At 46.4% G+C, this 27,858-nt stretch overlaps 1 protein-coding gene across 5 annotated transcripts; it reads left to right on the top strand.

Moving 5' to 3' along the window:
- Nucleotides 1–810: 810 nt before the first annotated feature.
- On the top strand, nucleotides 811–27,858 carry ZNF263 (zinc finger protein 263). Of its 5 annotated transcripts, XM_004315257.4 has the most exons (8): nucleotides 811–5,407; nucleotides 11,091–11,198; nucleotides 20,900–21,711; nucleotides 22,578–22,758; nucleotides 23,207–23,280; nucleotides 23,529–23,655; nucleotides 25,199–25,315; nucleotides 25,830–27,858. In XM_004315257.4, exons 3-8 carry the CDS (start codon nucleotides 21,325–21,327, stop codon nucleotides 26,996–26,998), a joined length of 2,055 nt encoding a protein of 684 aa, XP_004315305.2. In that variant the 5' UTR covers nucleotides 811–5,407; nucleotides 11,091–11,198; nucleotides 20,900–21,324; the 3' UTR covers nucleotides 26,999–27,858. The 5 variants fall into 5 exon arrangements, with proteins under 5 accessions (XP_004315305.2, XP_073649384.1, XP_019801760.1 ...); XM_019946201.3 differs by lacking the exons at nucleotides 811–5,407; nucleotides 11,091–11,198 and having other exon boundaries at nucleotides 20,922–21,711; nucleotides 23,246–23,280; XM_073793283.1 differs by lacking the exons at nucleotides 811–5,407; nucleotides 11,091–11,198; nucleotides 25,199–25,315 and having other exon boundaries at nucleotides 20,921–21,711.

The raw sequence follows: 27,858 nt of genomic DNA, 5'->3' as shown, positions 1-27,858 counted from the left end.
CCTCTGGCCAACTGCTCTTCTCCAGACTCTTGGGGTTTTATTGACCCTCTGGAGCCAATGACAGGGGGATGGGGAGCAGCAAATGCAGCCCTGCAAGCTCTGCCCCTCCCTGCCCAAGAAGGCAGGTGAGGCCAGAAGGGCACCACCAGGAGACAAGCCCTGGGGTCGCCCCTGTTGATGTAGTTCCAGTTGTCTGGTTCTTCCAGCAACACGAAGGCCTCAAAACGCGACGCCTGGGACCACCATCCTGATTTATTTGTCCCAGCGCTAACTCTGCTGTGGCTTCCTGGGAGCAGACTCCGGAGGGAGGGTGTCATGCATGCACGTGTACTGAACACGTGTTCTGGACCAGGATGCTGGAGAAACAAGGGTGAAAAAGGCATAGTCGTTCTTAGGGCTTGCAGCCCAGTATGGGGCCCCAGCGGTGGCTCCAAAGCTAATGGAGTTTGTATGGGGGGAGCTGACTGCTTCCTCTGTTAATGGCTGTGTCTTTCTGCTACATTGATTTTTATCCTCAACTTTTTGGTTCAAAAAATTTCAGGGCTTCCCTGGTGGCGCAGTGGTTGGGAGTCCGCCTGCCGAGGCAGGGGACGTGGGTTCGTACCCCGGTCCGGGAGGATCCCACATGCCGCGGAGCAGCTGGGCCCGTGAGCCATGGCCGCTGGGCCTGCGTGTCCGGAGCCTGTGCCCTGCAGTGGGAGGGGCCGCAACGGTGAGAGGCCCGCGTACTGAAAAAAAAAAAAATTTCAAATTCACAGAAAATTTGAGAGCATAGTACAATGAACACTTATATACCCTTTACCTAGGTTCAGCAACAATTTACATTTCATGTTTGGTGATTCTCTCTCTCTCACACATGCACACACTTTTTTGTTTTTTTGAAGCATTTCGTAATAAATTGAAAGCATGTCAGATATCACTTCAAATACCCTAGCTATCCTAAATACTAAGAATGAGGATACAAGGATATTACTTTATTATTTATTTATTTAAATTTTATTTATTTATTTATTTTTGGCTGCCCCCACTCAGCTTGTCAGATCTTAATTACCCGACCAGGAATTGAACCCGGGCCCTCTGCAGTGAAAGCGCCGAGTCCTAACCACTGGACCGCCAGGGAATTCCCAAGGATATTATTTTAAATAATCACAGTAGTATTATCACACTCAAGAAATTTAATGTTGTTACAATACTACAAGCTTTCCATAATCAAATTCCCCAATTGTCCTGGTAATGTCTTTGATAGCTTTTTTTTGTCCCAATGCAGGATCCAATCAGAGATCCTGCATTGCCTTTAGTTGCCATATCTCTGTAGTCTCCTTTTATCTAGAACACTTTCACATTCCCCTCACCTTTTAAAATGCTTTCAAGACATTAATGTTTTTGAGGGCTTCCCTGGTGGCGTAGTGGTTAAGAATCCTCCTGCCAATGCAGGGGACACGGGTTCGAGCCCTGGCCCGGGAAAATCCCACATGCTGTGGAGCAACTAAGCCCGTACGCCACAACTACTGAAGCCCGGGCGCCTAGAGCCCCGTACTCTGCAGCAAGGGAAGCCCACGCACCTCGACGAAGAGTAGCCCCCTGCTCGCTGCAACTAGAGGAAGCGCGCGTGCAGCAACAAAGACCCAAAGCAGCCAAAAATAAATAAATAAATATAAAAAATAAAGTGGGGACAGTGGGTGAGGTCTCAGACCTGGAGGCTTGCTTCATCAAGCCCTCTTATTAAAAAAAAAAAAATGTTTTTGAAAAGTCCGTTCCAAGCACAGTGTCCCTCAATGTAGATTTGTGTGATTGTCTCCTCATTAGACTGAGGGTCCATTCACGCCTCCTTGAGATCTCTCCGTTGTAAAAGGCCATTTTTTTCTTTGTAATTAATATGGAACCTCGGTGTGTGGAAAGGTCTTGCTCCCTCACAATCTTTCACCCCATGGTGTTAGCCTTAATAGATGATCCTTTCCTAAATCAGTTGCTAGAGTGGTGGTTGCAAAATGGTGGTATTTCTATCACTTAGTTGGCATCATTTGCACATCCTGGATTAAACTTTGTGTGTTCCTCATGAAATGTTTGGCTTACAGATGTTTTGTTGGTAATACAATTACCCTTCAACGATGCTTACTCTGTGCTTTTTTTTTTTTTTAACTCTGTGCTTTATATCCATTATTCCCTAAAATCTCTGCAGTATCCCTTCAGTGCAGGATTCATCATCTCCATTTACAGCCAGGATTAGTGGCTTAGATACTTGCCCAGAGCCAGGGTTCAAACTCACTCTATTAACCACTTTGCAGTATTGTCTCCCTGCATGATGGTACTTTGTTATTTTACTATTCACCACTAACTGTAGATGTCACCTTTTCAGCGACCAACGAGGCTCAAAATGGGCCATGCTGACCATTCCCACAGGTCAGTGACAGCATTCTGTTGCCTGGCTGAACAAACATCCCCTCTGTATGACCAACCTGGGATCAAGGCTTCCAATTGGTCCATGGGCTTTATATCTTACAGAGTATTAAGTGTTTGGGGTTTAACAGCTGACAGCATCCAGTTTTCTGGATCCTGGTGAGAAAATAATACCCAAACCCAACAACTTCCCTAAAAAATGAATGAACCCAAATGCACTTTTATGGTGCAAATGTCAGATGTGTGAAATTCTCACGTTGGGCCAGAAGGGTTTTAACTGGGGTTTCTCTGGGACCAGGACCTGTACAAGATTCCGGAAGGCAGTCTCCCACTGCTGAGACAGAAATGATGAAATCGTGCAATGCCACAAAGCATCCTTCGTGTTCCTGGGATCTCTGACACTATCTTGTCTGGCCAGGAAACTCCTCTAAGCTAAGACTAAGGCAGCTACGACAGAATCGGGTAGGAAGTGGGGCTTTCCAGTCTACAGCAGGATATTTTGCAATTTCAGTGACACTTTTTGCAACAGGGGCAATTCTGAAGCAGGGACTTCTTGAAAGGCAGTGTTTTGTTGCCACTGAGGCCTTTCTAGGTCAAGAGAGGTTCACAGAGCTTCCATTTTTTGAGGTTCCAGTGATTTAAAATGAAGAAATGTGAAAATAGGATTATAGTCCTTGGGATGCATTTTAAATGTTTGATTTAACAAGTAAAATGGATTGTTGATGAACTCTTCTTTCTTGTACCTCTGTGACTATACCTCTGTAACCTTCAAAGCAGCTTTCAGTCCTGTACCTCTGTGCCTTTATTTGGGGACATGACAAATCTAAAACCAATGCAACTGCTGCAAAGGGTCCAACTTTTGCTCTCCTCCTAAGTGATGCACAGCTCAGACACCCGGATCTTTTCTCCATTCCTGGTCATCAGGGGTATCACTTTCTACCACATTCATTTTTTTATCATTTTGGGATTTTAAAATCAATATGTATTTTATAATAAAAAAGATAGTTTTTAAAAAGTATTTTATAATTAGCTTAGCTTCAAAGCTGATTTCAGTCCTGTCCCCGCAACCATCATGATAAAGGAGGTTTACTGTATTTGAATATAATACATGTCTCTTATTAAGAGAATGGAAAGACCTGTTGAGAAGATCGTGGAAGAGTTCCTGTGTTAACCTGGAACTGAAAATAATGGATCCCTCTGTGACCCAAACTCTCCCTCACCCACCAGTATATTGAATTTTAAGGGAGAAATCTGAGACTTTGAGAGGCTAACCATTCAAGTTCAAAGAGAATTTCCAGGCAATGAACTCCCTCTGAGAAACATACTGTAACTGTGGTCTCTGAGGGTGAACCAAATTCAGGGACAACCTCCGACCTCCTGAGCAGAATGGGAAAGCAGGGAGAGGAAGCCAACTTCCCAAAGTAGGTTGCGGTGGGTGGCTTTGACCTGTCCCAGGTGATGCAGTAGTGGTGTCAGAATAGGTCTCCAATCGGCTTACCAAATGAGAGCTTTGTTTGCACTATGGTAACCTTAAGCAAGAGCGTTTATAAGTTATAAAGTGCAGTACACATTATTCTGATTGTTAAACCTAGATGGAGGGTAAGTGGGTGTTCATTTTACTCTTTAAATTTTCCTATGTATTTAAACTTTTTTTTTTTTTTTTTGGTCTGTCCACATGGCATGCGGGATCTGGGATCTTAGTTTCCCCGACCAGGGATGGAACCTGTACCCCCTGCAGTGGAAGTGGGGTCTTAACCATGGACCGCCAGGTAAGTCCCAACATCTTACAATTTAAAAAATTGAAAAAAAATGTTTTGTTCTACCAGTGTTTATACGGACCCTATTAGGAGGCTCGCCTTGAGCATACAGTCCCTGACAGCCAAAGGCAACTGCTTTCCCTTCCCCGCACCCTTTGAGGTTCGGTTTACATAATCCTGCCCCCACTCCCAACTCCCACCTCCCACCCCTGGCAGAGCTGACCCCTCTTGCCTGGTGCTCCGGTCATTCCTGTTCACCACCTTGCATTGAAACTGTTTATGAGTTTGGAAGCTGCCCGGAGTGGTGAGGAGATATGGGAATCCAAGATCTAGGACCTGTGACCTGGGCAAATTACTCGACCTCTCTGAATTTGTTTTCCTGTCTGTCAAACGGGTCGTTTCTGGAATTCAATGAGATGATTGCAAGCGCGCCTGGCACCGTGGGAGAAGTGCCAGCTTCATTCTTTGGTGTCCAGCGCTTGGCACGTCGTGGGCGGTGTCTACAAAGGTGGACAGCAGATCCCTGCCCCTCACTGCCATCACCTCCAGGACCCCTTCCGCCCAAACCCCGCGCTTGGGGCAGGAGAGGTTTGTCTGCGGGAAGAACGGCCCCAGGATAAAGGGGAAGTGTCTGCGCAGGGCAGTGACAGGCGGGCAGGCGCTGGGGTGGAGACCCGCCCGGCGCACCATTCCTGCCGGGACCCCGTGGGGCCTGCCAGAGGGAGGGAAAAGTCCGAGATGCGCGACTCACCCCGGGGTCTGTACCCGCGGCGTCGGCGTTTGTGCGATGACTCTCTGAACTACGTCTCCCAGGAGGCTCCGGGAGTATGAAGAGCCAATCGGAGGGCGGGTGGGCGGGCCCTCCGGCACCTACGTCTACTAGGGGGCGCTGGGCTGAGCCGCCGTTGATAAGATTGGCAACCGCAATGGCCTATAGCTGCTTCCCGCCCGAGCGGCCGCACTCCAGGCGCTGAGAAGGAGCGGCCGAAGCTGCTGGTATCCCGGACACAGCGGGAAGTGGAGTCAGCGCGGCACGTGAAGACCCCAACTCGCGGTATTCGGCGCCACGGGGCTGCACTGGGGCCGTAGATCCCCAGTCTTCCGCCCCTGACAAGCCTATAGATCATTCATGTTTTACGGCGAATATTTACCGAGGGCCTACTGTGGACCTCTTACTGTGTCAACAGCGGCGAGGGTGGTCACGGCAGGCAGTATCCCTGCCACAAGGCGCTTATCTCCTGGGAAGGAGAGAGGTGGGTAAACGGTAATTTCCAGTCCTGGTAAGAGCTGTGAAATGGATCATTGAACCCAACACCAGCACTGCCGTCTTCTCGGTTTTCAAACGCTACCCCTAGGAACCCTAGAGTGCAGGTTCTTAAACTACTCTGTATCATGATTCTTTTTGAAAAATCTAGTGATATGTTTATGGACCATAAGGGTAGTGTTTTTTGTTTTGGGGGGTTTTGTTTGTTTTTTGGCAGCGCCACGCGTCTTGCGGTATCTTAGTTCCCCTACTAGGGACTGAGCCCAGCCCGGCAGTGAAAGCCCTGAGTTGCCAACCACAGGACCGCCAGGGAATTCCCTTTTGTTTGTTTTTCTTGTGTGTGTGTCCAGAAAAAAGCACATGCATCTATAGTTCTACAGTTTCGTATATCATTTCAGGGGGTTCATGGACTTTCTGAAGTCCACCTGGAGAAATCTAGCAGGGGTCTTTCGACAGACACTGCTCCCCCCAACCCCCCCCCCCACGTCAGCTAGAGCAGCCCCTGCTTTTTATTTTATTTTTAAATTTATGTATTTATTTATTTTTGTTTGCCTTCAGTCTTCGTTGCTGCACACGGGCTTTCTCTAGTTGCATGGAGCGGGGTCTACTCTTCGTTGCGGTGCACGCACTTCTCATTGCAGTGGCTTCTCTTCGTTGCGGAGCATGGGCTCTAGGCGCACGGGCTGCAGTAGTTGTGGCATGCAGGCTCAGTAGTTGTTGCACACGGGCTTAGTTGCTCCGTGGCATGTGGGAGCTTCCCAGACCAGGGGTGGAACACGTGTGCGCTGGCATTGGCAGGCAGGTTCTTAACCACTGTGCCACCAGGGAAGTCCAGCCCCTGCTTTTTAACTGTTTTACATATTTCACCCTCAAGAAAGATTTCCTTTGATCTAAATCTACTGCAGGAGAAAAAGAAAAAGAAGGAATACCCAAATAGACGGTCTAGCTGTAATTCTAGTTCCAACATTCCGTTTGTTTAAGTCCTTCCCATCAAGACTACTTTCTAGTCTCAGGTAAACATAACCAGACTGAATTCACCAGCATGGTGGTGTGAAGGGCACCTTCTCATTCAGATCTTTGTCATTCTTCTGGAACATTCCCCTGCCTACCACACTTGCCAATTAGTTTGAAACTGTAAACAGTTTTTTTTCTGTTTTGGCTGCCTGGCTTGCGGGATCTTAGTTCCCCCACCAGGGATTGAACCTGGGCTGGGCAGTGAAAGCGACATGCCATAACCACTGGACTGACAGGGAATTACCAGAAACTGTAAATAATTTAAATGGCTATCACCTGGGGACTGGCTTAGTAAGTTTTGGTGAATCCATCCTGTGTGCTGCGCTGCACCCCTTGAAAACAGTGCAGTGGATTTCCATGTGTTAATGTGCAAAGATGGTCAATATATATTATTAAATGAGAAGAGCACGTTTACCGTACACTGTGATAGTATAATCCCATGTTTGTAAATAATGGGAAAAATATTTTTTTAATTTAAATATCTGAAGATAGACTCAAGGAATAATGTGGCAACCTCTATAGAGTAGAATTGGAGTTGGGGGTTGTGCTTTTTACTCTATGTCCTCTATACATTTGTGTGGTTTTCAATGAGTAAACATTTTATGACACATGAAACATAGTCTGTGAATTTATTTTCAGTGTAAAATAATAAGGGAAAACAGAAAGTATACCAAGCTCAGTCTTAGAGGAAGACTTTCATGCTTTGTTCATTATTTTTATAATAAAAACTTTCCAAAAATCTCATTAACAGGAATATTTTTCACTGGAATGAAGAGGATTAGGAATGGTTTTTAAAAAGCAGTCTGTGTTGGGGCTTCCCTGGTGGCGCAGTGGTTGAGAGTCCGCCTGCCGATGCAGGGGACATGGATTCGTGCCCCGGTGCAGGAAAGATCCCACATGCTGCGGAGCGGCTGGGCCGGTGAGCCATGGCCACTGAGCCTGCATGTCCGGAGCCTGTGCTCCGCAACGGGAGAGGCCACAACAGTGAGAGGCCTGCGTACCGCAAAAAAAAAAACCCAAAAAACAAAAAAAACAGCAGTCTGTGTCCATAGAGAAACAAATATGTGAAGTCTTCAAGTAATATGTGAGGTTTGCCAATACTGAAGGAAACACAGAACAGACCTAATTCCAAAGTAAACAGACATACATACAACACTGCAGGCATCAAATTAATGCAGACACAAGAGTCTTTAACAAGAGCATAAGGGCTTATGCCTTAACTCCCCTGAAGATATAGAGCAGAAGCTTACATTTTAAAAATATGGTTGAAATAAGCTAAAATGACTGAAAGGATATTTGCTCAGCAAAGCCTTAGTATCTGGACAAGTTCCTTCATGCACAGATTAGTATCAAAACTCAGGTGGCATTTCACCTGCTGTCCTATAGAGGGTGCCCTCGCACATGGTCTCTGGGGCTGCAGCTGGAAGCACAGTAGACACCACCCCACTCCCATCCCTACCCACAGTACAAGCCTCCACCAAAGCCAGCAGCTGGAAACAATTCTTAATGCTGCAAGAAGTAGGAGAAAATGACTATGTGAGTCAAAGCTAAAATTGGACATCAAAGACCACAGAAAAGTATCTTCCAAGGCGGATGTGATGGTGGAGGTGGGTGGGGGTATCAAAATACCAAAAGTCATGCCTTTGGAACTGCAATGAATGATAACATATATTGAGCACTTTATATATACCAAGTGTCATGTGAGTGCTTTATATGCCTTCATAGCACAGGCTCTGGTGTCAGACTGCCTGAGTGAGAATAATGTCCCTACAGTTAAGCAGCTGTGTGACACTAGACAAGTCATGTACCTACTTAATTCAGCCTTGACAAAGAAGGAAATTGTGTTACATGCTACAGCATGGATAAATCTTGAAAACATTGTGCTAAGTGAAATAAGCCAAAAACAAAGAGACACATATTTCATGATTTCACCTATGTGAGGTACCTAGAATATAGTCAAACTCATAGAGACAGAAAATAGAGTAGTGATTACCAGGGGCTGGGAGCAGAGGGTAATGGGGGGTTATTAATAGGTAGAGTTTCAGTTTGGGATGATGAAAAAGTTCTGGAGATGGATGGTGGTTATGGTTATACAACAATGTGAATGCATGTAATGCCACTGAATTGTACCCTTAACAATAGTTAAAATGGTAAAATTTATGTTATGTATATTTTACCACCCCCCCCAAAAAAAACTTGAAAAATGCACATACCCTTTGCTTCAGTTATTCCATTTCGAGGATTCTATTCTAAAGAAATTATTGAATGTACACAAAAGTTGCATTATAAGATGTTCATTGCAAAATTGTTCATTAAAGCAAGAATTGGAAACAACCTGAATGTCCATCAACAGAAGAAATAGTAATTATGTTACACCCATACTGTGCCATACTGTGCAGCTGTTAAGAGTAAGAAAGGCCTATTCATCTAGATTCAGAGATTTCAGAGGCACACTGTGAAGTTAAAAAAGTCTGGGAAAATATTATATATGTAGCATTATAAATACATCTAATGAATACATATACATATGTAAACACATCAGAAGGAGACCGGTAGGATGTACAACCGTTACCTATAAAAAAGGGAGCAGAAGTGAAGCGAGGGGGTGATGGAAAAATTTCCTCATTTTCTTTGTATCTATCTCTATTCTTTGATTCTTGTACCATGACCATTCATGTATTACTGTTGTTCTGGTTATCTTTTGCTGCATAACACCAAAACTTAGTGTAAAAACAATCTTTTTATTATTATAGCTCATGATTTTGTGGTTGGGATTTTGATCAGGGCACAGCAGGGACAACTTATGTCTGCCCCATGACCGGAGCTTCAGCTAGGGTGACTCAGATGTCTGGGGATCACTGGAATGGCTGTAATCGACTGGGGTTGTGTGTCTGAGGCATCAGTACTGGCTGTCTGCAGGTGATTCTTGGGTTCTTCTCCCTGTTGTGTCTGCTGGGACTGGAATGTTGAAAATGGCTTCTTCACTCCTGTGTCTGGTGCCTGGGCTAGGATGGCTGGAACAGCTGGAGATGACTAGGCATCTCTCTCCATGCCTCCATAGCTTGGGCTTCCTCGAAGCATGACAGTCTTAAGGTAACCAGACTTTCTAGATGGTGGCTGGTGTTCCCAGAGCTAGCATTCCAAGAGGCCCCAGATGGCAGCTTCAAGACTTCTTATGAAGTCCCAGAAAGTTACTTCCAGTTCATTCTATAGCCTAAGCAAGTCACTACAGCCAGCCTAGATTCGGGGGAAGAGGATTTGACACCCCCTGTCAATAGGAGAAGTAATCATGAAATTGAAGCCATTTTTTAACTTACTACACTTAGACTCTTAACAGGAAATTCAACCTGACCCATGATTTATAGTAACCTTCATTGAAACAGAGCACACCCACCTCTCACATGTCTTTCATCGGTCATTACAAATGTAGAGCCTCTTGGGAAATCCTCTGCCAGTCCTATTGCTTCCTTCCAAGTTTCCTATTAATTCTTCAAATTAATGTTGAGATCAGTGGTTCTCAATTTTGGCTGCACATTAAATCATCTGGGGAGCTGTAAAGAATCCTGATGTCCAGATGCCAAATACATCAGAATCTCTAGGGGGTGGTAACCAGGTGCTATATTCTGAATGTTTATGTCTCTTCAAAATTCATATGCTGAAATCCTAATGCTTGATGTGATGGTATTAAGAGGTGGGACCGGGACTTCCCTGGTGGCGCAGTGGTTGAGAGTCCGCCTGCCGATGCTGGGGACGCGGGTTCGTGCCCCGGTCCGGGAAGATCCCACATGCCGCGGAGCGGCTGGTCCCGTGAGCCATGGCCGCTGAGCCTGCGCGTCCGGAGCCTGTGCTCCGCAACGGGAGAGGCCACAACAGTGAGAGGCCCGTACCGCCAAAAAAAGAAAAAAGAGGTGGGGCCTTTGGGAGTTGCTGAGGTCATGGGGGTGAGCCCTCATTAATGAGATTAATCCTCTTATAAAAGAGACCCCACAGAGCTCCCTACCCCTGTCACCATTTGAGGACACAGAGGTTGGCAGTCTGCAACCTGGAAGAGGACACTCCCTTGACCATACTGGCATCCTGATCTTGGACTGCCAGCTTCCAGAATGGTGGGAAATTTCTGTTGTTTCTAAGCTACCAAGGATTGGAAGCTCTAATAGACTTAAGACACACCAGGCATCAGAGAGTTTTTTTAAAGCTCCTCAGGTGATTCCAATGTGCACATGACTGGGAAGCACTGGTCTAGGTTATAACTATTCCAGTACCAGTAGTTTCCAGAAGCAGCGCCTTAGCACGTCAGCCAGTGATCATTGTTGGCAAAGCAGTGGAGCGGCTGTGTGGACCTGGTCATGGAATTGCAGGAAGCCTTGAGAAGCCTTGACTGGTGGTAAAAGGCTGGGTCCTCCCTTTCCAGGGATGACTCCTGTTCCCCATGGAGCCCCGCTTTGACTTTACAATTAAGGAGGTGGCATCTTTCACCCCCTTGCTACAGCCAGCTGCAAGGATGAAACAACTTGTGAGCAGGTTCTGCCTGTGCTCGTCTGATTTTTACCCTGTAAGTCCTTTGCTCATGGGCCTTGTTGAACAAAATGGCTCTAAGGACAGAAAACAGCACTTTGGGGAATAACATAAATCCTACAAGCTGCCTGTTTACTTCCCAGGGGAAGCTCTACCGCATTGGAGTTGCCTGATACACTGCCAGGGATTTTGGCAAACCCTGAGTTTCTGGGAGAAGAACACAGAGTGGAGCCTTTGGGAGAAAGACTCAGGTTAGTGGCTCATTTTTCTGCCAGCAAGTTCTTGAAAAAAAAAATACAAAGGTTCAAGGCATACTCCCAGCATCTCAGAGCATACAGAACCGACAGGAAGACCTGTCAGGGCCAAGGCCCCAGGTCTCTCCCTGCCCCTTGTGTTCTCCTGCGCCTTCGCCTTAGCAGAACCTACAACTTTCTTCCTCTCCTTTCTGGCAGAGAGTTTTTCTTGAGGCTGGAGTGCAAGCCCTGCTTCAAACCAACAGCGAGATTGCCTGGGATAACCTTGCTAGTCATGCCATTATGCCTCTTTCCTTGGAGGTGGATATATTTTTAATGAACTAGTTCAAATACACAGAACATAAATACCTATGTAACCACACTCATAATTAATGTTATGATGTCTATTTGCTTGACTTTGTTATTTCTATTTTATAAGAAACAACGCATCTCTGGACCATCTACTTGTATTGCTGGCAGGGTAGTCAGATGTCTTTCATGGCCTTCTAGAGCGAGTTCTCCTAGCCAACAAGATGGAAGCTGCAAGGCCTTTTACCACCTTGCCTTGGTCATTGTTGGGGGCTCTCTAGCATTTGGAGGACCCTGAAAGGAACATCTTAGAGGAGGAGTGCCACCTTGTCCAGGGTGAACTGTATTTCTGGGGAGTTAAGGCAATGGAAGTATGCCCCACACCAGACCAACGTGAGGGTCGCTAGTTCGTTGCTGCTGCCCTTCACTCTCCCTCCCCCTTAGGAGGAGCCCCAGTTAATATAAAATGCAAAATAGGGATGGATAGGCCTCTACTGGGGCCACTTGGTATGGTCTCACCTTTATGAAAGGCCTCAAGTTTTAATTTATTTTTTCTTGGCCTCGCAGCATGTGGGATTTTAGTTCCCCTACCAGGGATCAAACCTCCACCCTTTGCACTGGAAACGTGGAGCTTTAACCACTGGACCTCCAGGGAAGTCCCAGGGCCTCAAGTTTTAGATTTTTGAAGTTATCTCTAGTAGAACACCCGAGTTGTATTCTTGTGTTGAGTGTTAAAGATGCTAAATGCAAATATGTAAAATATATCACAATTTTAATAATATTTTAATTTTTTAGGAGCCTTAAAAATGTGGGAATAGGCTTTGCTAGACCTCCGGGAGGTCTTGACAACTGGAAAAGACAGGACAGAGGCTAACCTATATCATTCTGGGGAGAATTTCCCTCGTTCCAGTTGTTCAAATGCCCAGATTTAGGGGCTGAATAAACTGATTATAAGTGCTAAGGAGAGGCCAATAGCTGAGCTTCCCTTCCCACCCCGTTCTACATCTTTACAGGAGACTTGAGAGGAAGCTGGGAGCCAAGCCTGGAGGCTTAAGTCTGAGCTTTGGGTGTTTCTGAGATTATTCTACCCAGATCACTAGGCTAGAAATGTCAGAGGATTTCACAGTGGGTACTCATTTCAGAATTAAAGATCATGCGGGACTTCCCTGATGGTCCAGTAGCTAAGGCTCTGTGCTCCCAGTGCAGGGGGCCTGGGTTCAATCCCTGGTCAGGGAACTAGATCCTGCATGCTGCAACTAAGGCCCAGCACAGCCAAATAAGTAAATATATATTTTTTAAAAAAAGAATGAAAGATCATGAAGTTTCCTGGAGGACCCATAGGATGTTTTTTTAGGAATGTGAAAATGACTAGGTAAGCAGGGCTAAGTGTACTGTATCTCACTCCCTACCATACTGTGAGCCCCTTGGAGGTGGATTCACCAGTCTATTCCTTGACTTCCTTGATTTTAGCCTATACAATATCCTCAATACACTGTGAAAGAATTACTGCAGATTCTGGAAAGTCACAATTGAAAAAAAAATCTTAAAGTGGCCCCTGCAGGATTTCTCTAATTTCAAGAGACAAAAAAACATGGCATCTTAAGGAGAGGACTGTCTCAGCTAGAGAAAGGGATGAGCCTCTCCTAGGTCCTTTAGTATCCTATTTTTACTGCCAGCTTTAATAGTTAGGCAGTGATTAACAATTGCTATATAAAATCCATACAGGGAGTTCCCTAGTGGTCCAGTGGTTAGGACTCTGTGCTTTCACTGCTGAGGGCCTGGGTTTGATCCCAGGTCAGGGAACTAAGATCCCACAAGCCACATGGCCCATCCAAAAAAAAAAAAGATCCATACAGTAGTTTTTTGTTTGTTGTTTGTTTTTAAAACCTCTTAGCAAGGGAAGAGGAAGCCAAAAAACAAAACAAAACAAAAAAACAGAAGGCAGAATTGGGAAGCAACTTAAACTCCTCCATCTCACTTCCCCTTCACACAGCACCAAAGATGCTTCCAAAGATATAAAAATACTTGAGAGGTCCAAGACTATTCTAGATTTTGTCCTATAGATAGAACACTTGTTTTCTAGGGCTTTGGGGGATAATTAACACACTTTATTAAATATAAGTCCACAGGAAAACCAAAATGAACTTTTCAAAGAAGAAATAGAATGAATCTCATTTTCTAATCAATGCAGTAAAAAAAATTTTTTTTAGAGGAGAACTTTCTTGACCAGCTTGACCAGTTGACCAACTCTTGGCTTAAAGAGGAAATAATAAAAACTGCAATGATGGGAATTCCCTGGCAGTCCGGTGGTTGGGGAACTAAGATCCCATGAGCTGCATGGGGAAAGAAAGAAAGGAAGGAGGGAGGGAGGGAGGGAAGGAAGGAAGGAAGGAAGGAAATATGAAAACTGTAGTGACAAACTATTTTGAAATCATCAATAAGGAGAATATTTTATATAGAAATCATGGGATGTACCTAAAGCTGCACTTAGAGGAAAACTCATAACCTTAAACACTTTTACGATTAACTCTTTTTTTTTTTTTTTTTTTTTGCTGTACGCGGGCCTCTCACTGCTGTGGCCTCTCCCGTTGCGGAGCACAGGCTCCGGACGCACAGGCCCAGCGCCCATGGCTCACAGGCCCAGCCTCTCCGTGGCACGTGGGATCCTCCCGGACCGGGGCATGAACCCGCGTCCCCAGTATCGGCAAGCAGACTCTCAACCACTGCGCCACCAGGGAAGCCGCCACTTTTACCATTAAACAACAAAGACTAGAAATAAAGTACAATGATATTTATTGAAAGTTTATTTTGTATAGAGCCTGCATTTAAATATATTTCATTAACCTTTATAGTACTTATGAGGTGGGCACTGTTTTTTGCCCTTATCTTTTCAAAATGCTCAAAAGTTACAAGGCATATCCATGCAATGTTCCATGTTCTTAATTTCCAAGAGCTATTTTACATCTCTTAATTCAAAGCTACAAACATTTATTAATTAAAGCTTTATTAATTAAAGCTCAGGGTACTTTAAGGGATAAAGAAATGAATTACTGCTGTTCTCAATCTTGTGAAACTCTAGTCATCTGTGTGATGTTGATGTATGTATATTGGAAGGGCAGGGGAGGACACAGGTCATAGTATGATTGCAGTTAATCCTCCCAGTTAAGAAGAACTGTGTTAAGTGCTAAAAATGATCTCTAAACAAAGCACTGAAGGAGCCCAAAAGAAATGTAATTCTGACTTGGAGAGGGGGCAGGAGTCAACTGCAGTACTTGTTGCCACAATTCAGGGCCTGCACCATGAAGGTTTTTGCAGCCTTGTTGAGGAATCTGTGCTTTATTATCAGGGCAGTGAGGCACCATTGGAGGTTCTGTCTGTGTGGGTGGATGTTTGTGTAAAGACTTTTATTTATTTATTTATATTTTGGCTGCGTTGGGTCTTCGTTGCTGCGTGTGGGCTTTCTCTAGTTGCGGCGAGCGGGGGCTACTCTTCGTTGTGGTGCGCGGGCTTCTCATTGCGGTGGCTTCTCTTGTTGCGGAACACAGGATCTAGGCACTCGGGCTTCAGTAGTTGTGGCTCGCAGGCTCTAGAGCACAGGCTCAGTAGTTGTGGCGCACAGGCTTAGTTGCTCCGCGGCATGTGGGATCTTCCCGGACCAGGGATCGAACCTGTGTCCCCTGCATTGGCAGGCAGATTCATATCCACTGCGCCACCAGGGAGGCCCATGGACTTTACTTTTATTGCTGCAATTCTGTTTTATTTTGTTTTTTCCCTTCAGAATTGTTTCTCAGATGTGGAACTGATTGATAAAAGAGGAGAAATATTTTAAGATTCTTAAAACACACTGTCAAATTGCTTTTCATAAAGTATAGTGCATTCATGGGGTCTCTCTCCTATGTGGAGACATCGGTATCTATAAAGGTCTGAATGAAGAAAGCTTCTCTCCCAGCCAGGGCATTTGTGAGGCTCCTCTCCTGAATGAGTCCTCTGGTGCTCAGTAGGTCTAATGTCGAGAGGTTCTTCCACGTTGGAGCTCTTAGGGTTCTCTCTATATATAGCGGTTATGATGATCTATAAGCTTTGCTAAGTCTGAGGATTTAGCACTGACTTTCCTTTGGATTAACGTTAACCAAACTAACTTGCTAATATTTTTCGGTAATGTTAATATTTAAACATTTTCCTCTGACTTTCTAAATGTTTTTAGTTTTTTTTTTTTTTTTTTGTAAAATAGAACCATGGGAAGCATCCCCCTCTAAAGTAACAATGAAGGGATGCAGAGTTCACAGGTTTTTTTTCTGCTTTGAAGAAGCTTCTTCATTTTCTCTTCTGATCTCAAAATCTGAGAGAAGAAACAGAAGTTGAACATGTCACACTATTCCACGGAGAAAGAGAGTGGGGGAAAGAGTTGTGCTAAACCAGTCATGGGATGATAGAAACTCTTAAGTAGATCCCAAAGCTTTTTGCTCCAATTAAGAAATTTTCTTTCCTTGAAAACTCAACTATCTTGAAGTCAAATCATTGTTTCATTTCTTTGGAAGGATTTCTTTGAAATCCTGCAGTTCCTTCACCCGTGACTCTTCTCTGTGCTCCACAGGGAATCTCAGGCCAGCTTTGGTACTGGATATCTTGGCCGTGACAGGAGGCATGTTAGTTTGGGTCACCACTGGTTTTTCTGAATTCAGACTGATTTCTGGGGCAGACAGCCTCTCTATATCTAGTTCTGTTTTCAGTTAGGATTATTTCACCTGGAACTTCTGTCAGGCAGTTTTTCCACATTAGGACAAAACTAAAATGAGGAGAAAGCTCCTTTTGTGGTTAATTAAGGCCATCATCTTCCAGTCTATGGAAGAGCAGTGAATTCTATGTTAAAGTCAATAAACTAAATTAGCTTTATATTATCTTTTGAATATTCTGATAATAGAATTATCTAAGTTAGGACTAAAATGTAAGTAATTTTCCTAAAATTCTGACTCTTTTAAGGCTGAGAAACATTCTCTTATTGAGTCCCAAGAAAAGAGAGAGCGGTAAAAGTGGGAGTTTTGGAACTATGTCCTGGATTATTTTCAGTTAAGAGATTTTCAAATAAAAATTGGTATCTGAACTGGGTTGGTTGGTGACCAGCAAAAAATGTCTTTATATGTTTCAGCTGAAGTCTAGAAGTGGATTATCTTGAAATTAACCAAAACAACTATCTAACAGTGTTTCTGGCAATCTAAGGACAACTAGTAAAATTTTCTCCAGCTCAATTTCCTGCCATGTCCTACCATTCCTTTTCTCACTGAGAGCAGTTATGGTTTGTACCCTTTTTCTGTGTCCCTTACTCTCCTTCCTCACATCTAACAAACTTTACTGGTCTGAAGTCAATTGTGAGTTGATAAATAGTGATTTAAGATCCAAATAGAGGAAAATGTTTAAATATTAACGTTACCAAACAACATTAGCAAGTTAGTTTAACGTTAATCTGAAGGATAATTTAAATTCCAGAACATTTTATCAAAATGCCTTATATTTTCAAGGAGAAAGGGCAATATATTTCAGATCAATTAAAAAAAAATGTCTTTTGGGACTTCCCTTGTAGTCCAGTGGATAAGACTCCACGCTCCCAGTGCAGGGGGCCAGGGTTCGATCCCTGGTCAGGGAACTAGATCCTACAAGCGTGCCACAGCTAAAGATCCCACATGCCATAACTAAGGCCCAGCACAGCCAAGATAAATAAATAAATAATAAATTTAAAAAAATAAACGGTTCATTCCTTTAAAAAATTGTTTAAAAAAGAAAATGTGTTTCAAATGAAATGCCACTTAAAGTCACTATTTTGTTTATGTTTGGATTTCAAAGCTAACTGTGGGATCAAAGAGTAATGTGTTACAGGTAAAAGCAAACCTGAAGCCATAGATCACAGGAAAACTGTAGTCAAGTAAAGTGGGAAGAAACCAAAACTGGGGAGAGTTGCAAATAGCAAAGGCTTAGGGTGGTAGAAACCTGGAGGCCAGGATATCCTAAGATGAGAGTCAGGAAAAGCATTTCAGAATGACAGAAGCTGCTTATTTGCTCCTACGCCAAAGAGCACAGATGTGAAATTCTTAACGCTGCAGATTTCATCAAATGTCATTTTGAAAACCAGGCACAGACAGCTACACCCCGCCCCTTGAGTGCAAGGGAATCTATAAGACTCAGGTAAGGACTGAAAGTAGCTCTAGAGACAGAATTTAGTACCCATGAGAACTAAGACCAGGAGTAGTAGGGTTTTTTTAATCTGAAATTCAAAATTGTTTTCTCTTCTACATAATAGGGAGCCACCAATAGCTAAGGACAAGAAAATACAGTTGACTTATACAACATGGGTTTGAACTGCGTGAGTCCACTTACACATGGAAATTTTTCAATAAATACATATTACAGTACTACACAACCCAATGGTGGTTGAATCCGTGGATGCAGAACGACAGATATGGAAGGCCAACTGTAAAGTTACAGATGAATTTTCCAATGTGCAGAGGGTTAGCGCTCCAAACCCCCACTGCATTGTTCAAGGGTCAACTGTATAAGAAAGTGAAATCAACAGTGGTTACTAGAGGGCATACTTACTTCCCTTAACTTACATTTCACCCAGGCTTAAAGTAGTGGGTTTAATCTTTTTCATCATTTAGAGAACTTAATGAAAGCCATGGATCCACTTCCTAGAAAATACATGTACACATGCAGTTTTGTGTACAATATCAAAAGGTTTTAAAAATCTCCAGATCCACCCATGTGACCCTCTAGAACTGTGTTGATGGTAGCCACTACCTGGTGGGTCTTAGCAACACTAGCTGCATTTTAAGTGCTCAGTAGCCGCCATCACAGTAAGTTCTATTGTACTTAGAACTGCTGCTCTAGAATTTCTAGACCCTAGGTTAAGAACTCCTGCCCCAAATGAACCCCTATAGTTCTGCTGGCCTGTAACACCACTCCCAGTCAAATTGGTATTTGACTATAAAATACCATCTATAAAAGTTATTTTCTCTGCCTGAATATAGATAGGCCTCAAAGAAATGGAGGAATACTATCAGTAATTCTGAATAACTCTGAAAGTCTATCTAGCTTTAAGTACCTGTTAATAACCTAAAATCAAAAGGAACTTAAGATAGCAAATTGGTTTATCCTTCATTCTTACCATCTCAAGGTATGTGTAGTTTTGCAAACATTCCCATGCTCCACATCCTGCAATAATAATCCGAGTGGCTTTTCTGTGAGATAGGGTAAGCCTTCAGGAATTTGCTGTGCATTAGTAACAGCCAATATTGAGTTCATACTAAATGCCAGGTATGATTCTAAGCATCCTACATATGTTAGACCGGTTAATCCTCACCCAGTGTTATAAGGTGGGTATAGTATTATCCCCTCAAAACAGGTGAAGGAACTGCGGTTTGAGGCTTAGTGAGATTGAATAACTTATAAAATGCCAGAGAGGTGGTTATTAGGTTAGAATCTATTTTCTCCTGAAATATGAAGATCTAAAACATGAAAAAAAATGGTCTTACAGGACTCTGAGGTCACGTGTCTCAACAAGGCTTTCTGAAATGGACCTGCACCAGCCTGTGCGCTGTGAGGCCTCTGGGTCTGAATTTGCCACAACAGCTGGTGGACCTTTTCTCTGGAGGGTGTCAACTACAAATTAGCATTTTCCATTGGCACTAGCCATCTACCTCTACAAAGATTAAATCGTGCTGCTGCAGCTGCTGACTTTCAACACCCCTTGAAAGGAGTTCAGGGTGGAGAGCTGAAATGAGGCACTCTGTGCTCTGGGAAAAACAGGCAGAACAGGTCTTCAGATAGTTAGATATTTTCAGGAGCCAATTTTATGAGCCCAATTCTTGTATCTCCTCATATCTAGAAAAGCACTAAAATTCTTCATGGTGACATCTGCTCCTCGTGACTAGCAGTAACCTACACGAGACTAGCAGAAACCTTCTGTAAAAACTATGTGCTTGATTGCATGTACTCCCCCTTCACCAAAATCATTTATATACTGACCTTCCCCCCGCCTCTTTGGAGCAGTTTCTCAGAGCTATCTGGTACGCTGTCTCCTGGGCTGCAGTCCTCATTTTGACCCAAATAAAACTTAACTCACAACTCTCACGTTGTGCATTTCTTTTTTGAAGTAGACAAGTGGAACAAGAAAAAAGATACAGTACTCAGGACTCTCTCCACCCCGTCATTGAAAGTTGACCCTCTCCGTCCCCACATCACCCTTTACCATCATGGTTTTAGCGACAGACTAAAGTGTGATCCTGGGCAAGTGACTTAACTGACACTCTGTAACATGGGGATGATAATAATAGCGTCTCGTTCCTACAGTTTTGTGTGCTGTGAGGATCCAGTTGCATGTAAGCAGGCGCTCAATAAACGATTACTGTTTGTCATGATTCAACCCCACGACCCTTTTATCTCTTGAGACCACGGGCCTGACCGTCGCTGGCGGGAATGGAGGAGGTGGGCCGACCTGGGCCGTGTCTCACAGCTGGGAAGCCCTCCCCTCACCAGCACAAAGCCTCGACTGCGCCGGCCAGGGAATCGACCCTCCGGGTTTCCTTCCACTTGCCCCTCACGATGAAATTTCATGGCGGACCAAGGAGGGAGATGAACAAGGATCTCGCCCCCTCAGGGCTGGACAATAAAAGGCACGCCCCCGGCAAGTTTAAAATCGGAAGCCGGTGGTGCGGGCTGGGTCCGCAGCGGCCCTGGGGGACGTCCAGCCGCCTGCAGCCGGACCCTGAGCGGACATGAGAGCGCCACGGGCCACAAGCCCACTCTCCCCACTGACGACCTCCGCACCCGGCCCCGCAGCGCCAGCACCTCAAGGGCGCAGGCGCGGGCCGCGCTGCCTACGGCATCTCTCCGCAGGCCCTGCGGCGGCGCTGACCCGGCCGGGGCCCACTCTTCTCCGCCTCTTCCAGGCGCCGAGCCGGCGGCCGAGTGGACCCTGGGTCAAATGCCTGGGAGGCTGCCCGGGCGGGTGGACCCTCTCCTGAAGCTCCGCCCAACTGCAGCGGGTGGGGACCACCTTGAAATCCGTTTTGACCCGGACAGCGATTCTCAAATTTGTCTGTGGGGGAAGAATTTTTCCACTTGTCTGTGGAGGAGCTTGTTAACAATTCAGATTTTCGGGCCCCACCCCGACACTCAGAAGCACAGGATCTCGCGTGACTCGGAGATCTGAACTTCAGTAAGCTTTCCGAGGGATTCTGACCCTGGTAGTCCGCCGGTCACATCCGATTTGGGCTTAATTTCCACTAACAAACCTACAGTCTCTGGCTCCCAGGGGTTTCTGAGATCCCGGAGCTCGCCCGATGGCCCCGCCTCTCGTCCCCAATTGGCCCTTCGCTCGTCCCGCCCCTGAAGGCAAATCTTTTCTTCTGGTTGGTCAGCGGTGAGTGTGTGGCGAGACCTGACCCAATGGGCGCTAGAGTTCTCGGAACGTGACCGGGAAGTTGGTCCGGAGCAGGCGCCGTTGGTTGTTGACGCCTAACGCGCTCTGAGACTTCCGGCGTGGGAGCCGAGCTTCGAGTCCTGCGTGAGTCCGCTGCAAGGGGGAAAGCGCGGTGCTTAGGTCCTGCCCTGGGGCGGTCCTGGCGGGGGCGGGCCAGGGGGTGGTGCGGCGGCGCCCGCAAACTACTGACGCCGAGGCGCCGGAGCCGGCTGCGCCAGCCCTGGAGCCGGGCTCCTCGGCCGGGATTCGGGGCTTCGGGGCCCCCGGCTCTTGTGGACGCCCGCCATCCTTGCGCGGGGCCGGGGGCGCCTTCCTAACTGGGCGCAGCTGGTTTCGGGGCCAAGGCGGTGTGGGGACCTGAAGATGGCGTCGGGTCCGGGCTTCCAGGACCGGGAAGGGCTCCTGATAGTGAAACTGGAGGAGGACTGCGCCTGGAGCCAGGAGCTGCCCCCGACAGACCCAGGACCCAGCCCGGAGGCCTCCCATCAGCGCTTCAGACGGTTCCGCTTCCAAGAGGCCGCTGGGCCCCGGGAAGCCCTCAGTCGGCTCCAGGAGCTTTGCCATGGGTGGCTGCGGCCTGAGATGCGTACCAAGGAGCAGATCCTGGAGGTGTTGGTGCTGGAGCAGTTTCTGACCATCCTGCCCCAGGAGATCCAGAGCAGGGTGCAGGAGCTGCATCCGGAGAGCGGCGAGGAAGCGGTGACTCTGGTGGAGGATATGCAGAAAGAGCTTGGGAGACTGAGGCAACAGGTGAGAGAAAGAGCAGTTTTATTTGCGGTTTGGCCCTGAGGACTGGGACATCGCGTTGGCCCAGTTACCCCTACGAATTTACTTGGTTGCCCTGAGTAGACCTTAGGTGGGCAAGAAGCCTTTTTGTAGTTTAGCGAGGAACTTTCATTCTCCAGATTTTCCCCAAGTGGACAGAGCGAGCAGTGAAGAGTGCCCTGTTTCCACATGGAGGCAGTGTCTCTGCATTAGTGTGAGCACAGGAGTTAGCTCGCTAGGTTCAAATGCTCACTGCTTCGTACTAGCTTTGGGACTTTGGGCAAGTTACTTAATTTCTTTGGGCCTCAGACTTGGTAAAATAAGAATGGTAAAAGATCTCTCTAGGGTGGCTTTGAGCATTAGAGCAGGATGTAGTTTTGATCACACTACTGGTTTACAGTTAGTGCTTAATAGTTGTTAGCTATTGTTATATTACAGTCAGCAGTCTAATCTCTACAAAGCTGGGTGGCAGTTAATAGTGGACTTAAAAAACTGGCACTGAATCTCTGAGGCCACTTGCCCCAGGGCCACCCAAGTTTAACTTACCCAGTAGTCAGGAACAGACGCATCTTGAAAAGGTGGGGGAAAGCGAGAGGGAGTGAGGTGTGTCAGAAGAGCTGTGTGGGGAAGGTGTGCACTGGAAGTGAACTCCCCCCAGCTCTCACACACATTTTCTCAGGTGTACACGGGGTCAGAAAAGTTTTGTTTTAGTGTAAACCATTCATCTCTCTTGGTGGGTCCAAAGGGATTGCCAGTGGTTCTCCGTTGAAGGCTTGCCCTCAGAATTCTGTACTAATTTCCCTTCCTCTCGGGCCCTGTTATGATGGTGAGTGATGTGGGTTGGTTCCCAGGTGACAAACCATGGGCGGGGAACAGAAGTGCTTTTGGAGGAGCCTTTGCCTCTGGAAACAGCACGAGAGTCACCGAGCTTCAAGCTGGAGCCAATGGAGACTGAGAGAAGCCCTGGCCGCAGGCTGCAGGAGCTGCTAGGCCCCAGCCCCAAAAGGGATCCCCAGACTGTAAAGGAGAGGGGTGAGGAACAGTTCTCTGGGCAAGTGGGAGGGAGGAGGGGCTTTGGGGTTGCCCCTGACACCAGCAGAATGCAGCATGGCTGCCAAGGAGGGGGCATTTCTGACCTGAGGGTTTCCAGATGTGGTGTGAAAGACCTAGAAGTGGTTTGGATTCCTCTTGGAGTGGGTGGAGGGAGGGAGGATCTCTTAGTAAGCCCTTTTGTATGCAGAACGGAGACATTTAGAGCTCGGTGAATGATTGAGGGCTTTAATGCTTGGGCCAGCAGGGAAGACTGCTGGTACTCTGTTGTTTGGAATATCGCTTTATTATTCCTCGGTTGCCTTCTTTTGTTCAGTGTTCATCCTCAGAGCAGAGACTGGGTGTTGGGGAATGGATACTGTGTTGTGACAGTCCTTGGGTTGCCAAGAATTAGGAATGCCGTTCTCATCATAATTTCTGTCACCTTTAGCATTATCTGCTCCCTGGCTTTCTCTCTTTCCTCCCGAAGGAAACATGGAAGACAAGGAGCTGACTGGGCCCCAGGTGATGTGGAAGTTCCCATTGTCTCCCCGAAGTTGCTCTTGTGGGGGTGGGGTCCTTTTACCACTTGGAGAGGATCCTTTCTACCTCACCACATGCATCTCTCCCACCCACACCTCACTTGTAGGCCTCCCCCTTCTTCCCCATGAAATGTGTCCTCAGCACACCTGGGTTTTGCCCCTTTAACCCATGACTCTGCTTGAATTGTTCTTGGTGCTTCAGGGCCTAAAGGTGATCTTGTGCTGTTTCAGTTGCCTGAGAGCTTAGAGGACGTGGCTATGTACATCTCCCAGGAGGAGTGGGGGCATCAGCATCCTAGTAAGAGGGCCCTCTCCCAGGACACGGTGCAGGAGAGTTATGAGAATGTGGACTCACTGGGTAAGGACTTCTTTTCCAGGGATGAAGGCTGAGCCATTTCTGACCAGGGTCCTGTCCCTTAGGTGCTCACCTCCTGGGTATAAGTTCTGAGTTTAGCCAGACGACCTGCCTTTGTCTAAAGTCCCTTGGACTAAGATCACTTAAATATTTGCCAGGTGCCACAGTTGGCACACTTAAGGGCCCCAGCTGCCAGGGCTGAGGGCGGGGAGTCTGAGCCATAATGAACTTCCTAAGGCAGAACAAGTCAGATCCAATGGTGCCCACCTCATCCCCACTTCCCACCCCTCACACACAGATCACAGGATGCTATAGGGCTCTAAGTTCTTGATGCCTTGCAAGTTCAAAATGCTTACTCTTCTGACCTCACTTATGTTTTCTATGCTCCATTAGTATTTCTGGGCTCTTCCCCAGAGGCACAAATTTCAGGAGCACTGGCATCAACATTCCAGCTCAGTGGCTGTCCCAGTCCTTAAGAATTCAGGAAGGGGGAAGGCTTTGTGGAAATTTGGAAATGATATATATCTAAAACAGGGTCTAAGTAAGTTATATATAAATTAAGATGCATCTATGTGTTGAACTATTATGCAGAGATTAAAAATGAGGTCTGTGAAATATGACCAAAAACTGATAGATGGATTTAGGTGGAGAGTGTGTGGGTATTGTATAATTCCTTCATTTTTTCTGCATGTATGAAAATTCTCATAATAAAAAGTTGGGGGGAGTCTTAAAAAACAACATAAAACAGGATTGTGTATGTTACCATTATAGCTATATTGATGCACACCTGGTAGAAGAGTCACACTGCACTTTGTTTTCATACATGACGTTTTCATAAAGAGAAGCACAGCTATCATCTCACTTGCACTAATTTTGCAAGGGGGTCACTGCTGGGTTTGGTTGCCTTCACGGGGGCCTTCTCCAGGTTTTCTGTCACTGTGCTGTGGCTTGGTGCCCTAAGTTGAGCACAGCTGTTTCAGTGAGTGCTAAATAGGAAGAGTTCGGATCACAAGTTCTTGAAACTAAACTTTTTAAAGTCCGTGTTTGCTGGAGTTGGAGTGAGCGTAGCACAGGGTAGCACTTTTGGGTTTTAATCTCAGGGTCCTCTCAGAGTCCCAGGTCCTTTTCTGATTGTCCATCATATTACATTTTCTCCTCTGGAGTTGCCCAGTCAAACTTAGTTCTATTTGATATGTATCCATAAGAGTCAAGGCTCTTTCACAGTATTAAACTGATTCCTCATGGAACTGACCACCCTGACCATGTTTGTTTGTTTGATTGTTGTTTTAATTACAAAAGTTTTACATTCTCATTGCAAAAAACCCCCCAAGTACTACAAAAGTGTAAAAAGAAAAAGCCACAGTCTCCTTCCTCTAATTTCTTTCTCTAGGGGTAACCAGTGGGAAGAGTTTAGTGTATGTTCCAAGTAATTGCTGTCAGATTTCTGTATCCATTCACTGAAGGCAGAGAACAAGACTATCTTTGTTTGCCCTGCCTGGTAGAGGAAAATGGTGACATAGAAATCCTTTTCTTTCACTGTGAACAGAGTCTCAGGTTCCCAGTCAGGAGGCCCTGAGCACCCAGGTGGAACAAGAAGGAAAGCCCTGGGATCCCAGTGTCCAGACTTGCAAGGAGGGCCTGAGCCGCAGGAGCCCAGCTCCCGGTAAGAAACGCAGTTGAGCAGCCTGCGCAGCTAGCCTCCCGCTGTTGGGAATGAGGCATTTGAGGGTCTTGGTGTAAGGGTAGCCCATCACCACTGCCAGGGAGGTACATTCTTCCAGTGTCTCCACTGCCCACTTCCATCCCAGTGATGGCAGGTGAGGTACCCAGGGTGCAAAGTGTAAGGAGGCATTCACTCCTGGGCTCATTTGCCCACCCTAGTCCCAGTCCTGCTCCATCTCACCCATTCCCAAAGGGCAGAAGCCAGAGGCTCAGTTGGAGAGGGAGTTCGGGGCCCCTACAAGGGAATTCAAGACTGGTTTGAGCTCTGATTCCTGAGTGATGGCCCCACCCCTTATGTGGATCCCTGTCTACCGTGCTTTACCTATATGGGGAAGATGGAAAACTGAGGTAGAGCCAGCCCTTCTGGACTTCTGACCTACAGGCAGTAGCACACATGGGATTTCCTTTTCTCTGGTGTAGAAATAACATGGGTTTGGTTTCTCTCGATCTTCCAGGGGAAGAGAAATTTGACAATCTGGAAGAAAGTGCTCAGTCCGTTTGCCCTGAGAGCATCCACCCTCGGGCGCTGCTGCCTGGCCAGGCCGGAGGGGAGGTACCCTGGAGTCCTGAGCAGGGAAGGCCTCATGACAGGGCAGAAGAGCATTGGGAGCCTGCCCCAGAGGTTCGGATGGAGCAGTCCTTAGTGGGGGCCACAAGTTGCAGAGAACTGGGGCGGCCAAAGGAACTGCAGCCGAAGAAGCTCCATTTATGTCCCTTGTGTGGCAAAAATTTCTCTAACAACTCGAACCTGATTAGGCACCAGAGGATACATGCAGCAGAAAGACTGTGTATGGGTGTGGGGTGCGCTGAAATCTTTGGCGGGAATCCACACTTTTTGTCACTACACAGAGCACACTTGGGAGAGGAGGCCCATAAGTGCCTCGAGTGTGGAAAAAGCTTCAGTCAGAATACCCACCTGACTCGGCATCGGCGTACCCACACAGGTGAGAAGCCCTATCAATGTAACGAGTGTGGAAAGAGCTTCTCTTGCAACTCCAACCTCCACAGGCACCAGAGAACGCACACAGGTGAAAAGCCCTACAAGTGCCCTGAGTGTGGGGAGATCTTTGCTCACAGTTCCAACCTCCTTAGGCACCAGAGAATTCACACAGGAGAGAGACCTTATAAGTGTTCCGAGTGTGGGAAAAGTTTCTCTCGCAGTTCTCACCTTGTCATTCACGAAAGAACTCACGAGAAAGAGAGGCTGTACCCCTTCTCTGAGTGTGGGGAAGCAGTGAGTGACAGCACCCTCTTTCTTGCCAATCATGGGACCCACAAGGCAGAGAAGAAACTCTTTCAGTGTTTAACTTGTGGGAAAAGCTTCCAGCAGGGCATGCACCTCACCAGACACCAGAGAACACACACAGGAGAGAAACCATATAAATGTACCCTCTGTGGGGAAAACTTCTCTCATAGATCCAACTTAATCAGACACCAGAGAATTCACACGGGAGAGAAACCCTATACCTGTCATGAGTGTGGAGACAGTTTCTCTCACAGCTCCAATCGGATTCGTCATCTGAGAACCCATACAGGAGAGAGACCCTATAAATGTTCCGAATGTGGAGAAAGCTTTTCTCGGAGTTCACGCCTTATGAGTCATCAGAGAACTCACACTGGATAGAAACAATGGGATTTCTTTTGGGCCCAGATAAGGTGGCATATTCAGAGGGGCCTCTTGTTAAGAGCTGGTATTCCTTACCCAGCATGATCTGCATCTTTAGGGTAATTACTCCAAAGAGGAACCAGGGGAGGGTCGTTGTGAGGGAGGTGCAGAGGCAGCAAAGGATTAGCGTAAAACTGAAAAGGAATTCTGTTGGAACTAGTGAGGATGGCAAGTCTTTGAAGTGACCCTCTCAGGGTGGAATCCCCTCTAAAGTTCTTCCAGTCTCAGGGCACACCTACCCCCTCAGCATATTTAGCCAACTTGAGACTTGGGTGCCTTACTGTGTCCAGTGTGTATCCCAACAACTTTGGGAATCCACAGACTTCCTGGTATTGCTTCCTCACTTGGGACATTCATCAGGAGCTTTTGGGCTCCTGAGGCCCTTGAGACCAAAGAAGAGGGGCCAGGTCTCCTGGGAGACCAGCTGGAGGCACCGAAAGACTGGTGGTGAGTTGCAGCTCTTCTGAAGGCCTGGCTGAGAAGCCACAAGCAATCCCGGGCAGCCACCACAGTGCCCTCAGTGGCCTGACAGTAGGGCTCATTGGTAGGTCATGCATGTGATTGTCACCTCAAACAAAAAGGAACCAGAGACCTACGGGAAATAGTAAGATGGAATTTGCAGGTCAGCCCAGGAATTGGCAGAGGAAACCGGGGTCTTAATTAGCTTACCCTTTGCAGAGATCAAGTCCTCAGAGGGTTCCATGAAAGATGGGTTCCCTGGGAGACTCTGAAAACGTGGATCCTGGGGAAATTAGGAATCATGCCTTTCCCTGTTGAAAATATGTTTGGATGGTAATAAATATCTTCAGGAAACATGA

This window comes from Tursiops truncatus, chromosome 15 (genome assembly GCF_011762595.2).
Source record: "Tursiops truncatus isolate mTurTru1 chromosome 15, mTurTru1.mat.Y, whole genome shotgun sequence".
NCBI lineage: Eukaryota > Metazoa > Chordata > Mammalia > Artiodactyla > Delphinidae > Tursiops > Tursiops truncatus.
This window is presented reverse-complemented; position numbering and strand designations above follow the sequence as displayed.